At 38.1% G+C, this 15545-nt stretch overlaps 1 protein-coding gene across 2 annotated transcripts in view; it reads right to left on the bottom strand.

Annotated features, from left to right (window-relative positions):
• FBN2 (fibrillin 2) overlaps positions 1-15545 on the bottom strand; it is a 123011-nt gene that overhangs the window by 99197 nt on the left and 8269 nt on the right. For both annotated transcript variants that reach the window (XM_066568754.1, XM_066568753.1), the window contains exon 6: positions 754-951. In XM_066568754.1, coding sequence (XP_066424851.1) covers positions 754-951 — 198 coding nt within the window. The remainder of the gene's footprint in view (positions 1-753; positions 952-15545) is intronic.

The raw sequence follows: 15545 nt of genomic DNA, 5'->3' as shown, positions 1-15545 counted from the left end.
AGCCCAGCCGACATAAATACAATCCAAGCTTCCTATTTAGCAATTATATGTCAAAAATGTAGCAAAAGTTACGGCTGTTCAAAATTCCTTTGTTTACCCATCACACAAAGTAGACTACCACATTGTTTCTATGCTCCCCAGGGGAATTTAGCAACGTGGTCAAACGGGTAACTCAAAACTATTTGCCACAGGGAATATACTGCCAGAAAAGGAAAACACAATTATTGTGGGCATGGGTGCCAAAGAGCACCACTGATCTCTCACATAATTGAAATGAAGCCCCAGAAGCTATGCCAGGGCCAGCCTGGCAGAGCAGCTTCAAGGACCCTTTGTATGTGGCCAAATCATACAATGGAGCTTGACTTGGAGATTGCAACATGCACCCCTTCCGTGGTGCACTGTTTCTGCTCCTGACACTGCTATGAAAAGAGTGTCTAAAACATATTAATCACTTCAAGATGAATGGCAAAACACAAACTGCTGCACGCAGGCAGAGGCCTAGCTCTGACACAGAAGGAAAAACAACATCCAGTATTTCTCCTTAGTATTGATTAATAATCAATTTTTCCAGGCACTTAAGCTTTGTTCTCTACGTCCAGCAGCCAAAATCTGGAGGCAGCAAAGCACACCTGGGTTCCATCCCAAAACACAGGCCACACACAACACAAGGAAAACAGTGACCTTACTGCAAGGTTTCCAGGGTGACTGTCAGAGGTGAGGGTTGTCACGCGGAGAATTCCAGCCAGAGCTCACCTTGGCAGGCCCCACTGCGGATATTTGGGATGAAGCCACGGCGGCAGGGCTGGGGCTGGGCAGGGCACATCTCACAGGGGTGGCCCCAGGCCCGTCCCACGGTGGCACAGCACAGAGACTTGGTGCACACAATGCCTGTCAGCTGGCCCTGGCACATCTGCTTGCTCACCTGGGTGAAACACGGGCCTGTCCTGTAATCTGGGGGAGGGGAAAAAAAAAAGGAAAGCTCGCTTTATTACACGAGGCACTGTACTTGTGGCTGTAGAAGGAATTGGTTTTGAATCAAGAAAAGAAATATAAGAATACATTAAGAAAATTCCATGGAAATATTAAGAAAATTTATATATTAAGAAAATCATTATATATTAAGAAAATTCCATGGAAATTTAAGCTATATTGCTGCTTACAGAAGTTGCATGACACATTCCATTGAAGGTAGTGACTTTCACGAGGTTACAATTCAATTCATTTCTTTCAAAAAGATACAACTAAATGAAAGGCAGCTGGACACAAAATTGCTCTTGAGCATTGACAATGTATCCAGTAAAATCCGCAGTAAGCAAGAGAATTTTACAAACAAACAAGCAAGCAAATAAAAAGAGAAGACGAGATTAAGCAAACAAGGACTGGAAACTGGTTTTCTTGCTTCTAGGCTACTTCATCGTGATTTATAGGAGGGAGCTACAGGCCACAGCAACCACACATTTTTTTCACTCCACACTGATCAAGATGCATGCCAGAGAGAGTCACAGAATCATCATTACAGCTGGAATTCCTGTTGCAAAATTGTGCTACCGACAGAGGAACTGATTGGCAAACCACCACTTATTTTCAGAAGGAAGCCATGAGACAACACAACCAATCCAAGCTGTATGCAGTACACTGAATAAAGCATAGAAAATATACTTCTAGCAGAATTCCTGTGAAAAATTAGTTCATTAACACTGAACCTGTATAAAGAGAGGTTTTTTAAGTTATGAGTCAACGCCAACTAGGGTCAACAATTAACTGAAATTCTCTAGGAATAAATAAGAAACAGCTTGTTGCTCTAAGCCAGATTTCACATCCTTATGGGAACACCTACAAAGAGTGAGGGGTGAAAAAAAGAAGAAAACGCAAAGTTTTTACTCAGAATCAGTCACGTGAAGAAAGGCCCAACAGCAAGGTTATGGCTGCTCAAGCTGCTGTTCCTCTTTCTTTTTTGTCCTATCAAAAGCAGGCTCCAGCACCAACAGGTGGATAAGACACCGTCTTCCACACACTTTCATCATTAGGGTGCAGCTGGTCCCACAACCAATATGCAAAAGGGATAACCTTTGCTTTTTATAACTTGGTACTTTCACCCTGAAAAAATAAGAGCTTTGACATCTTTGGAAAGCAAAGAAATGGTCTTCCCAATGAGATGCTATACAAAGCTTCCCAGGCTCTTAAAATCAAAGTTCAAACCGAAATAAATGTTCTGCTCCCTCTCTTTGGTAAGGGTCACTCAGGTACCAGTCTAGGAAAGACTTCTGCAGTTATTGATGCACACTGGTAGTCAATTTCAACTGGGCTTATTCACTTTAAATAAAGTTAACCAAGTACACAAGTACAGAAATGACTGATGATAAAAGATTAAAAGATCTTACATACTCAGTAAGGCCTGTGAACTTTACTATTTCTTAATTATCAATACAAAACATTCCTCAAAGTAACACCCTGAGCTTCTCCTGTGACCATCAAGCCACAAAAATGGCACTTCTAGTAAAATAAATACATGATAAAAAGAAAATCCTGTCCTTGCTCCACACACTGAGAGTTCAGCTCTCCATGGGTGAATGCCCTCTACAGTGAAATCAAATAATGACTTACCACACATCTTCAAATTCCCAACACTTGCATTCAGCAGGTCTGAATTCCTTAGCAATCCCAGCTCACCTAGCAATTCCTATTCAGGAAATAAGTAGTGCTGCTGGCAGTACTGTATTTTTACAGCAGCAATTCTCCAAGACAACTTTTTGTAGCACCAATCTTTGGATATCAGGAAGGAATCAGAGTAGGAGTAGAAGTTCAAACCATATATTTCTCTGTGTGATGGCTGGTGACCCACAGGAATATCCTGGCCAAAGATAATCTGCATTAAGAAGCTTGGAATTCAATCAGAGGAAATTAACCTTGAAACTCAAACCAGAGTTGTGAATTGTATCTGAGTTCCACTACCTTCCAATAAGACACAAAATGATTGTGTAAACTCTGCCAAAACTAGCAATGAAAGTTCAGATTACAAAGTGTGAATAGTAGAGAGATTAGAGAATATAACCAGACACCAAAGCATGTTTGTTCAAGAGAATATGAATGAGTCAGGTACAAGAAGGAGTAATGCCAATACACCTATTGCTTACTGTGTCCTATCAAATAGAAATACATGCTCTGGAAACTACCGATGCATAGGTGCCTACCCATGCCCTAATGAACAGAATATGCACTAATCTAATATTAATATTAGATTCTGTAATGCAGATTCTGTAACCAAGCAATGTTTATCAGCATAAGCCTGCTGCATGTCTGTTCAGATATACATTTTATAATACTACTAGTATTTTAAAATTTTACTGTAATTTAACACGTTATTCTTAAAAAGTGCACCCATTTTAAAAATCTTTACTTCTTCAGTTTATCCAGCATGAAATCCAAAGGTAAAGAGACTGATTAGTGGCTGCTCTTCTATACTACGAGGAAAATTCTTCTATACTACAGGATTTTAAAATACAAAGTGAAGGCAAGCATGTTCATGTTAATGGCAAAGTTCAGCTGCTTACACAAAGATCTGTAGTCACACAGTAAATTTTACATGTGGGAAGCAAATGCAATAAAAATAGATGCAATTTTGAAGATACTTTGTAGCTTCAAGTGAAGCTGTGGATTTGTTTCGCCCAGCCAGTCAGATTATATTATTATAATGGTTGATCAGACCTTAAAAACCCCCACTTATGAATCAGTCATCTTTCCCATATGGGTTTGCTTGTCTTCTTAGGTGGTTCTTCATTTGTTCCTTTGCCAGCACTGCTGATGGAATAATTTTGCCAGAAAGAACACATGTTGAACATGTTACAAATCATCTGTTACTCCAGAAAGGGTAACTGCTTTGGTGAAATGAGGTGATCTTCAGCACATGTGTTGTACAGTTTTGTTTTTTAACTTCAAAAATTATATTCAATATGCACAGTGACCTGAAGAATGACAACTTTTATCAACAATTCAAGTTGTTAATATAATCAAATTTAATGAGGAATATTTTTTTTTCCTGGCCTCAAGAAAAAAAATCACACCATGGACTTCAGTATTTAGCTATGCTGCAACATTTCTATTTTGTCATAAAAGTGTATATTTTGCATTCTCAAATGGAACCATTCAACTATTCAAATTTCGGTTCTTGGATTTTTTTTTCCATTAATTCCTTCCAAAAATTCTAATTCTACCTGTAATTTAAAAAGTCTAGTTCACAGGAGCCTGAGACAAGGAGTTGCAACATTGAGATTTCTAATCTTGGCTCAGTATCCATCTGTTTTAGTTTTCTTCCTGTTCCTCTGGCCAAACAAATGATCCAGATGAAGGTGTAAAAAAGCCTGCTTTAAGCAGACATGGAATAGATAGCCAGTCTGCCACATGTCCTCTGTGTCTAACACCCACTAGCTAAAAACCTGAAACACAGCGTTTAACATCCCAAATACCACCTACTGTCACTCAGGACAAAACATTAAAATCCTGTCGTACACATGCAAGGATCCAATTTCTAACTGAATTTTGTCTGCCTGCCCTTAAAAATTTCACCTCTTCCCAGGCAACATGAAAGAGAAAAAGCGAGGCATGAAGAAAAGTAAAAAGGTAACTACACATGTTGGAATGTCCATTGCAAGCTATCCAGAAGAACATTAAAAATTGAGTTTTCTTTCATAGGAAAGCAGAGACTGAAATTTTAAATGAAAGCTCCCAATGCCAGAATACAGTTCCTGTGAGAAATCCAGCAGGGGTGCAGCACCAGTCTTCTGCACCCAGCCTGCAGAAGGGAAAAGCACATTATCTCAAATACTGTATTTCATGTTTGTGAGCAACAGGAAGATTTAGCAGGAAGGAACAGTGAATTATCTTCCATCTTTTTTACTTAAAAAAACCACACAACTGTATCCTAATAAGGAAGTGCGTCTGGAAACAAGCATTTTTAACTAGAAGCTACTTAGAAGATTGATATTTCTATTACTAAAAACAAATTCTGAAAACATTAAGCATGTTCATCAAAATCAGGAGTGAGTAAAGGGAGGTGTCTGAGACAGGCCTTCACAGCCCCTGCCAATTAAAGAACAAGACCTAATAATCAATGTGTTACACTCCCTTACAAAGCAAATTTGTCTTTCATTGGACTTTTTACAGAACCTCCCTCCCCTAAGCAAGATTTAGGAAATATTAAGGAATAGATGAAAAAATAAGTAAGTTCAACTTCTATCACCTCACTTGCAGACTCAAGGTCAGCAAACATATTATTTATTATTATTATTATTATTATTATTATTATTATTATTGTTGTTGTTGTTGTTGTTGTTGTTGTTGTTGTTGTTGTTGTCTGAAAAATCCATTTCATACAGCAGCATTATTAAATTAATAATCTAATGCACGGGACCTGAACGCTGGGAAGAAGTAAATGCTGCCAGCATTACCAGGAACTTCACTTTCTCCTGAAAGAAAAATCATCACAGTGAGTGAAAGCCCAAGAGACTGCACTCTATGTCAGGGAACCTCCAGGGTGGACACATTCAGTCTGTCCTGGCAAAAACCTGAGGTTGAATTCACCTTGCTAAAAGTTACTCCAACAGGAAACAAGATGGAGGAACAACTGTCTTTATTATGACTGAGAGGTGGCAAATTTCCCCATAGTTTCTGCTAACACCCAGTGGTATCCAAACATCTGAAATTCTTTTTGGCTGCTTGTTGCAGAACCTGCTAGTTGATCACTGAAGAGATTTTTAATGGAACCCTCTGAATTTTCCCCTTTGCAATGCGAAATCTTCATGTCTTGATAAATTAAAGTCTAGTCAAGCTTCATCTTCCTGCAAGGGGAAATTCCATGGTATTTCACGGATTCCTACAAAGGGACCATCAGGACTGGAGGAGCAAGGCATGCCCAGTTCTCCCACTGATTCTGCATAAATGACAGCATTGCCCAGACCTTCCAAAGAAAGGGAGATCAGGGCTTTCCTTGACAAACTTTCCATGTGAGTATGAAAGGGCTGGCAATACTCATAACTGTCCTTGGGTTCAGAGCACAAATCTGAAATTTATGCATATGTAAATATTATTCTTCTTACTCAACTCCAACATCTGCAGATCATAAGTCACAGTAATGCAAAAAGCTATTTAAACATTTTAAAGTGCATATGTTTATTAAATATTATCTAAAATTTATCTTCCTTTAATGTTTTGATCAACTTTATATGGAAATTTGGGGGGCTTTTTCACAGTAAATGCTTAGCTGCCAGCACAGAGTACACAATAAGGGTCATTTCAAAGGTAACAAGAAGGTAGGTGAATTGCACTTGACATAAAAAAAATCAAAAGAATTTTTTTCAAAGGTGACATCCAAAAAGTTATGGTAAAAAAGACTCCTGGCTGGAAATGAACAATGACTCTCCTGGAATATGAAAGGGAGTTGGCAATGCTATTGATTTTCTTGGAAAAAATAATCTGTGGGCAGCACTGCTATTTAGACTGAGGTTTTCTTACAAACCTGAATAGTAAAATCAAAGCCTCCATTTCTTGACTTTTCCTGAGAAACTTGCGTGTAAATTTCTCAGTTAAGTATCTAATAGCATCACGTTTATTGTTAACATAAATAATGATCACAAAAGTCTTTCAAACATTTAAAACTGCTGCTAACTCAAAGCTGGGACACATCCCCAGCAGGTTCTCTAGTCATTACCTGAAGTGGTCTATAAAGTTTATTCTCACATGCAATAGAGGAGAAGAGCAGCTTAGTGGAAAACTAATGTCAAACACATCATGAAGGTTTGGATGCTTTTATACAGCTGACAGCTTTCATTTTCAGGTAGAAATTTTATTGCTGCTCTAGTGGTCCCACATGACCTTTTCTGACCAGCTCCTGTGATGCAAAACTTCCCATCACACAAACTCCTCACACAAACTCACTTGACAGCTGAAAAGGAAGTGGAGGGCAGCTGTAAATGAAAGAAGGAAAAGCCACAGGTTCAATGCAGGAATCTGTGTGAGCTTAGCAGCTTTTAGCAAAATTCCAGGTTCCACCAATATTTCTGTCACATCCATTCTAAGCATATTCTCATTTTCCTCTGGCTGGAACAGCAGCAGCTCTTTTCCAAAAGCAACAACTCCATGGTTCAGACAGACAGTTTTATATAATTGGTGTTATGACAGTTTTAAGCAGATAAAGTCTTAGTGTAGTATTAACTGCATCTCATAATACTCTTATTAATTAAAAAGTAATTCCCACCTAAGCACATGGGCGGAATGGCAAAGTAGCAGATAAGCAACAATATTTCTGAAATAAAATGCAATTTTGTCTAATCGATCTGAACATTGAAGAAAATGCTTCTAATAATTCAGGACAAGAAACATTTTGAAAAGTACACACACACACAAAAAGCACAGAAACAGAGAAATAGGGAAATACTTCACTTTTGTCATTTATGGAATTCAGCACCTTCCATAACTGAAGTACTTCCTTAAAAACTTCTTGGAACAAAACGTTTCCACGTGTAACTGAAGTATCATACACTGACTGACAGAAAATTTCAAGCACAGAATAAAAGCTGGAGAGAAGTACTCCTGAATTTTGGTTCCAGCAAGATGTCCACTTTTTGGTTTGGTTGGTGCTCCTTGTAAATGTATATATTTCCTTATGCTTCCACAGGGCCTGCTACTATATAAAGATGGCCTGAGGTGGGACTAATGAAATCCCAACACTCAGCACACAGTCTGACACACAGTGGAATAATAATCATCAGTCATTGCAGGAAGTCACGGCCTGAATCACCCCTGGGCAAATAACAGACAAAAGAAGCAAAATAATATCTTTTGGTTTTTTCTAAGATTCAGCAGTTTATGCCAACTACCCTAATATGATGTTTGTACATGTTTGTTTTACAATATCTAAAGCAGTGAAGGAACTCCTTCATGCTGCCTGCTGCTCCTTCCTCTCATGCTTCTCCTCCAAAAACACTTTACTTATCAAAGCTTGGATGCTGGAAAGCCAGGTAGATGCACATTAAACTCTTAATTAATTCCTTCACATCCCAGGAATTAAGAAGCTAATACTTTACACTGTGCATGCAAAAATGTGCTACTTTTCTTGACTTTTTAAGATGCAAACTTGAACTACACTGTCCACAGGCTTTGGTTCCCTGCTCCATGAAGTCAGTGCTACACAGTTCAACCTCAAAGGAACAGAACCCCAGAATCAGTGAAGAGGAAGACTTAAAATTTAAGACAGGACACCTTTTTAAGAGTATTGCTGAAAAAGAGCACATTCCACCCTCTCCTCCCATTCTGGAATTCAGTGTCACTCCCCACAGCAAAAGCCAAGGCTTGCAGAATGCACCCATACTCACAAAATGAGGAGGGAAAATGTTTCATAACCAACCCCTGTGTAAATTACAAAGGCATGGAAAAAGGCACAAGGCATTCCCAGTAGACCAGAAACCCTAATAAAACCACAGACATTGGAGCTGAAAACAATCTCCTTAATTATTAACCTAAGTAGGAAAAATAACTGTTTCACACATTACCCTTAGGAAAAAAAATTAAATATATGTCTATTTAAACTGCAAGAAACATTTCCTCAGGTTACTGTCTAGACTGCTGTGATAATTTGGGTTCATAATAAGCTAAAAACCCAGCCTGCTACTATTTACTAGAGCTCTGTCTGTGTAGAGGCAGAAACACAGATTCTGTTCTTCAGATCTTTTGGGTGTGTTCAGCAAAACCAAAGGGCTTTAGAAATTTACCTCTTGGGCTTATACAAGATTTTCAGGGAGACATTATAAAGCTGAGTATCATTTCATGACCAAAATATAGGAAGGAAGATAATTTATATATCCTCTCAATAAAGAAATAATTTAATCACGTTTCTCATATAGCAAGCTATTGGTCTGAGGTGGAATAAACCATTTTACTTTTGGCACTCCATGATTTTGCAACCCTGAATGCAATGTGCTCTTGACTGGCTTCAGTAAATTACTCCTGATAATACCTGCATTACTCTTTTCCATACATATTTTACTGTGGCTACTACAGCTTTTAAGATACTGCATAATTAATGCTTACAAAGACAGATATGGTTGAAAACTTAAAGAAGATCCAATTTACATAATTTTAGGCCTTAACACTTAATTCACTGTAAGGGAGCTCAAAGCATAACAGACACAATGAAAAATACCAGGGTGTGCAAAGAACACAGGGGGAGAAAATACAGAAAAGAAAATTCCTTCCAAATATCTGGTATCCACCTGACCACCTTCAACCAAAGCCACACAGAGTTTTGGGTTCTCCACACTCATCCTCCTGGCTCAACACTGAGACAGTTTTATCAAACCCCTTTCTTATTAATCAAAACAAGCCTAAGGTGAATGACAATACCCTTTGAGAGAAAAGCAAGCAAAACAACAACAACAAAAAAACCTTCCCACTTTTTTTTTCAAAACTCAATGTTTTTTCAAACCCAATGTTTCACAAACAACTGTGCAGGTGTTATTGAATAATATGTACTTTCTCTCTTCTACTTCTTGCTCCAACACTGCAATATTCAAAGAAATATCCAAAACTCTTCTTTCACTCTCTCTCAGATCTAATATGGAACCTCTGTGCACACAGAACATATAACCAAGGAAAAGAAACAATTTCAGTCATTCATAACCATTACAGAAATAAGCTTCCAAGGTTCCTGAGTGTCCCAGATAATCTCTCAAACCTCCTCTACACAATACCTGTAAACTTAAGAGGAAACTCGTCTAACTTATTCTAATATATTTTACCGTCAAAAAAGGCGAAAAATTTGATTATTTCTTCCTCTTTCCAGTACTTCATAACTGGGTTCTTCAGCTTATTTCTGCTTTTTCCAATTTTGCCTAGAACACTTATATAAGCAATATATAACATTAGTACTTGCTGAATTTGACAGAAAGTTTTCCTATTTACATGAATATTGCAGATATCTTTGCATTTTCTTTGTTAAAGACACTCCCTGTGGCTTTCTCAACTTCTTCTGACCTCTAACTTTCCTAGATATCCTGAAAATAGATCAGATATTTTTTCCCCTAGATATATAACAAATTAATTAGCTTAATAAAATTAATTTTTTTTTTACTTTTCAGAAGAAATTATTTTTTGAAACTCTAACAACGCCATCATAGCCTTGCTCAGCTCTTCTATTTTCTCTCTCCCCAAGGAGTTAAAAAAAAGAAGGTGACATTTTAGTGCTACTGACCAAAAGCAAAATTTTTCACTGAGGGAGGGAAAAGATAAGACCAGACAGAATTTTTCAAAGGCATCTTCTTCCCTCTCCTCTGCAACGTTTCTCACTCATGATTTTGCTCTGTATTACCAGACCCTTGTTTCACTTTCAGTGAACAATCCTTAGATGCTCTAAGTCCTACCTAACACATAAAAACCACACTATTTTATGCTCTCCTAGACTTGTTCCTCCTGAAGGTAAGAGGAGAAAAAAACTACTTTTCAGTGCAGATTTAAAAAAATAGATATATGAAGAAAATATATATATTGCCTCTAACAGTTCTGGCAGTTCTTTCTTTCTTTCTTTTCACAGTTTAGGGCAGCTCAGCTACAGGGCTTCCCTTTAAAATTATTTAAACCAATGAAACATTGCCTGTGCCTGAGCTGCTGCACCCAGGTGAAAATTCTCAAGCCCTTGGAAGAGGTCATTTAAATCCATATTTTCATTTTACTGTTGTAGACCTACTTTAAAGGCATAAAACCTCTGCTTTTAATTCTAATACAAGTGCAACAACCCCACTTCTATCACACTTGCCTGTCCTATGCTTGAACAAAGAAGTTTTGAAGATTTCAAGTGCTTCAAAAGCAGAAAAACTGCCGCATTTAAGAGTTTTTATCTTTTTCCTTTGTTGGTGCCAAACAAAGAGTCATCCAAATACTGGGATTTAATTAAAAACTAAAAGAAGGGAGTAAGGGAGAGACACTGACTGGAATCATAGTACTTCCTTTATCACTACTGCAATCAGCGTGACCAGCATTACCCCTGTCATTTTTAAAACTCCTAAATGTTGTATCTTCTGCAGACCTAGAAGGGAGAAATTTTCCAATGCCAGCTAACAACAAGCAAACACACACCCTGTGCAGCTTTTTCTGGCTACTTCCCTTTGAAAACCTTGTTTCTGGGGATAATGATGGACAACAACAGCAGGGAATGCAGTGCCAGAGCCCTGTAACGTCACCAAGTGAAGACATCTGAGAGCAGGCAAGCAGCTTTTTGAGTCTGCCCTGCTGTTATCCATCAGGGGATGATGGGGGCCAGTATCTACAGGCCAGAACCTGCAGCAGGAAAAGGAGTTTGGTGAGCAGGGACTGCACTTAAATGTGTGTGTTATTAACACCTGAGAGCACCTCTAGCCTCAAAAAAACCCTCCTAAATATCTAAAAAGTTCTTCCAACACAGAAGAACCTATTCAAATACTGTATGTACTTCCTTATTTTTCCCCCTATATTTTATTCTACATCTTGACCCAGGTACTTACCTGTCAGATGAAGCTTTGCCTCTTCCTGCTGCAGGTACTTGCGATTCTTATCTCTACTATTTCCAACAGGAAGAGAGGCATGCTTTTTTTTTAGTCTAAACTGCAGCTTCTTTTGCTATTAGAAAAAATGACTATTGCAGCATTTTGTTTGCAATCAGCCTTCAGCTAAGTGTTGAAAAAGCTGACAGAAATGCTTTCTAAAAAAAAAATTTAAAGAGATAAAAGTAGGCAAGAATGGTGTAAGTTGCAAATTGTAGGAAGATTCACGTTCTATAGTTTTAAACTACTGCTGACTCATTTTTAGCTAATTTTATTAAACAGAACTTATTTTATTTTAAAATAAATTGGTCTTCAAGTTGATGATTTAACACTTGTATTTCTCTCAGTGACCATGAACATCCCCTGTGAACTGGACCATGTAGTTTTGAGCATGCTACAGTAAACTGATTACTTTTTTCTTCACTCAACAGGCCTTGCACAACTTCTTTATGAACCCATAGAAAATAACCCAAGGACCACATGCTGCACTTCCCAAAGGCTAAAATTGGACTGAAGATGAATTAAACTGATGTTTAGCAGGTCAGTCTTTCATTTACTATCTACTGAAAGAAAAGAAGCAGGAAGACCATAAAAAAGCCTCTACTCTGCCTCAGGATAATAGCAGCCATTAATAAAGGGAAAAAAAATACCCCCACAGCAAAATTAAAAAGCTATCTTCCCAAGACTCCCACAAAAAGAGAAGAGCTCACTGATCTAAAAACATTTTTGCTGTTAAGCGCCTCATGGTACTGCTAGAATCAACAGCCAGGAGAAGCTGTGTGAGGTTAAGAGATCTTCTGAATACTTGTCAGAAGAAGATGTTTCTTAAGGAACTACATTTTCTGTTGCTTAATTTAGACCTGATCACTGTCACTTAAGCACACACAAGCATCTTCAGCACCACTGCAGACTAAATATATATTGTATTTCTTCTTTTTAATAAAACTGTATTTGAGAAGTATTGACTCCTATACAAATCTGTGTCAGTTTGCTATGCTAGCTTAATTTTAAACAGATGCATTATCCCCAAACATCTCCATAAGCCCTGTGCCCATCAGCTACCTCAGTGTACGTGCACTTCAGTTCTGCATTATTCTTTACTCTTCTGCCTCAGTTGCTACACACTAACAACACTTTAACTGAGGATGCTTTTTGCCTTGTCCTACTTGCTTCTCTGTGCTGTTGATAGCTTTTTTATCCGCTGCCAACTTGAAGCAAAGCTTTTTATCTCATGTTAGTCATAGAATTTTAGTCTCCCAGAATGGTCTGGGTTGGAAGGGACCTTAAAGATCACCTTGTCCCATCCCCTGTGATGGCAGGGACACCTCCCACCATCCCAGGCTGCTCCAGCCCCAGTGTCCAGCCTGGCCTTGGGCACTGCCAGGGATGCAGGGGCAGCCCCAGCTGCTCTGGGCACCCTGTGCCAGGGCCTGCCCACCCTGCCAGGGAACAATTCCCAATTCCCAAAATCCCATCCAGCCCTGCCCTCTGGCAGTTTAAAGCCAGCACCCTTGTCCTAACCCTACCTGCCCCTGTAAAAAATCCCTTTCCAGATCTGTTTTAGGCTCCCTTCAGCTACTGGAGAGCTGCTCTTCAAATACCATACTTCCTTATTTTTCCCCGTTTCTTACCTGTCAAAGCTTGGTAACTTTATCTGAAATTCTCCTCCCTCATCAAAAGGGTGCTCTTCCCAAGCTATGCATTTCTACTCATTCCAAACCCTTTTGCTTCCCATTATGAGCCATTTAATACGGGGTAAACGAGAACTGTTCTTCCTCCCTCTATATGGTATGGAGGCAAAGTTACACCAGTAACAAGATTTGCCTTTCTCACTACTTCTTTCCTCTTATCCCATGATAAAGAAAGAAGAAAACATCCTTGCTTTTCCACAGCTTCATATTTCTGAAGATTATAAATTTTAAAAAATGCACACAGACCATGAGCAGTGACACAACTATCATTTACAGCATTGAGAAACCAAAGGAATTGGTCATGCTAGGAAGAAAATTGTCCTTACGTGAACAAGTGAGAATGAGGCCTCTTTTTCTGTCGCTCTTTCTTTTTTTCTATTCTTTTCACTGGGAAAACTCAACTGCAGAAATTTCAACTTTTTTTTTTTTTTTTTCCTTTAAAACACCACACAAAAAAAACTTGGATCTTGGGTGCTTGCTGACCAAGGACCAGATTTGACAGGAAACGTAAGAGGTCAGCATACGTATCAGAAAGAGCAGGAACTCCCAAACAGGTTTTTCTCTCTTTTTAACCCAGCAGAAAACCTCGAGTTAAACACTCTGATCATGCCAGTCATCAGTTACTGCTCAGCCTCCAGTCTCCAGCCCGGAAATTAGTCTGCTCAGAGCCCAGATAGCTGAAAAACCAACCACATTTTATCTACAGCTTAGGCTGGGAGGCCAGGCTGAAGGAAACGCACACATGTTCTGTATTAGGAAGAAAATACCTAATTTTAAAGAACTTAATTTACAGAGCCGTAAAAAGCGTGCATTTAAAACACAATGATTTAAATAAAAATTACAAAACAATGTCTCTTATAACTCTGAGGTGATTTGCAAGGGAAGTTCACGTATCCTTAAACTATAAAATTTTACTCAAAGAGTTATGAACGGCTGCTAAATTCAGTTTAAAATTAAACCACTGAGACATTTCTTGCTGTAAAATATTACAGGCAACTATGGCAACCCACAGATGAAGAAACCACTGCATTCTGCTATTTATTGGAAAGCATAAACTATTACATCAAAAGCATAAATTGCAAATTACTGTTGAACTAAATAGGCATTTAAGGCATCTTTTACAGTACTTTCACGTACTCCACCTCATGTAAAGCTCCTAAACACTTAGATACTTTTTATAGTTATCAAGATATACTATAGCCGTCATCTTTAACTGAGTAATAGTAAAATAAATTACTAACTTCTTTATTTGATTTTGAGAAAGTCTATGCAACACCAAGATTAGGCAAAATTTTACTTAGCCTTGTCAAAGCTGTAAAAGCATGTCATCTTAGACAGTTATTATATATGCAATTATGTATGCTATATTTTATTGACAGTGACAGAAGGAAATTTGGCTTACTACCTCCAATTTCAAGCAATAAAATGCAAACCTTTAACTGAAATAACTCAATTTCTAAATATCCATATAAGACCCTTTCAACATCACAAAAGTTAGGCTGCAACACCCAGGTGAAGCAGAATCTTTTAAGCTTTGAAGGTCAAACAATTATGAAGTATAAATATCATTACTAAAAACTCTGAGCCATCATCACAGCTGGAGTCTGTCATATGCACCAAAATGATTCCACAGCCCTGAATGTAGTCAGAGAACAGAAGCAAATCTTAACCAGGAATCATTTCTTTTATCTAGGATAAAAAGCAAGCTTACCAAGTTGTCTGGCAATAAATAAAAAGCATTTCTGAATGTAATCAACTAATTAAAAAAAAAAAAAATTTTGAATATTGCAATTCTATCATGCCATAGTTCAGCTAGAAGTATAATCCACCTTAGATACTTAGCCCAGACTGCAGAATTTGCAATGTTAGGATCCAATAGAAGCAAGGCTAAAAGTACTAATTACCCTAACTTTGTCCAATCCCTTGAAAATCCATTCCAAACAGACAGACTTGGTAACCTCTTATTTTAGACAGGTATACACTGTGCACAGACACACCTCTGAATGGCTACAAAACACCTCAAAGCATTAACAAATTTTTAACAAAATACTACTTCCTATTTCTCCACTAACCAAACTATGTAAGATTTGAGTCCTTGCGCTTGCTTCAGAAGAAATAACTACAGGAAATGGGATAAATAGAAAACTGCAAATCATGTTTAAGAATGAAAACAACAACACTCAACCTAGAGACAGACAAAGTCCTTTACATTCCTCCTACTCTTGTGATACCTAGTGGGTCTATAAACCAACCTGGAATAGCAAATAGAAACTCCTGCTTTTTCAGTGTG

The sequence above is a fragment of the Molothrus aeneus genome, chromosome Z (genome assembly GCF_037042795.1).
Source record: "Molothrus aeneus isolate 106 chromosome Z, BPBGC_Maene_1.0, whole genome shotgun sequence".
Lineage (NCBI taxonomy): Eukaryota > Metazoa > Chordata > Aves > Passeriformes > Icteridae > Molothrus > Molothrus aeneus.
Note: the sequence above shows the minus strand (reverse complement) of the source record. Positions and strands in the feature narration are given on the sequence as shown.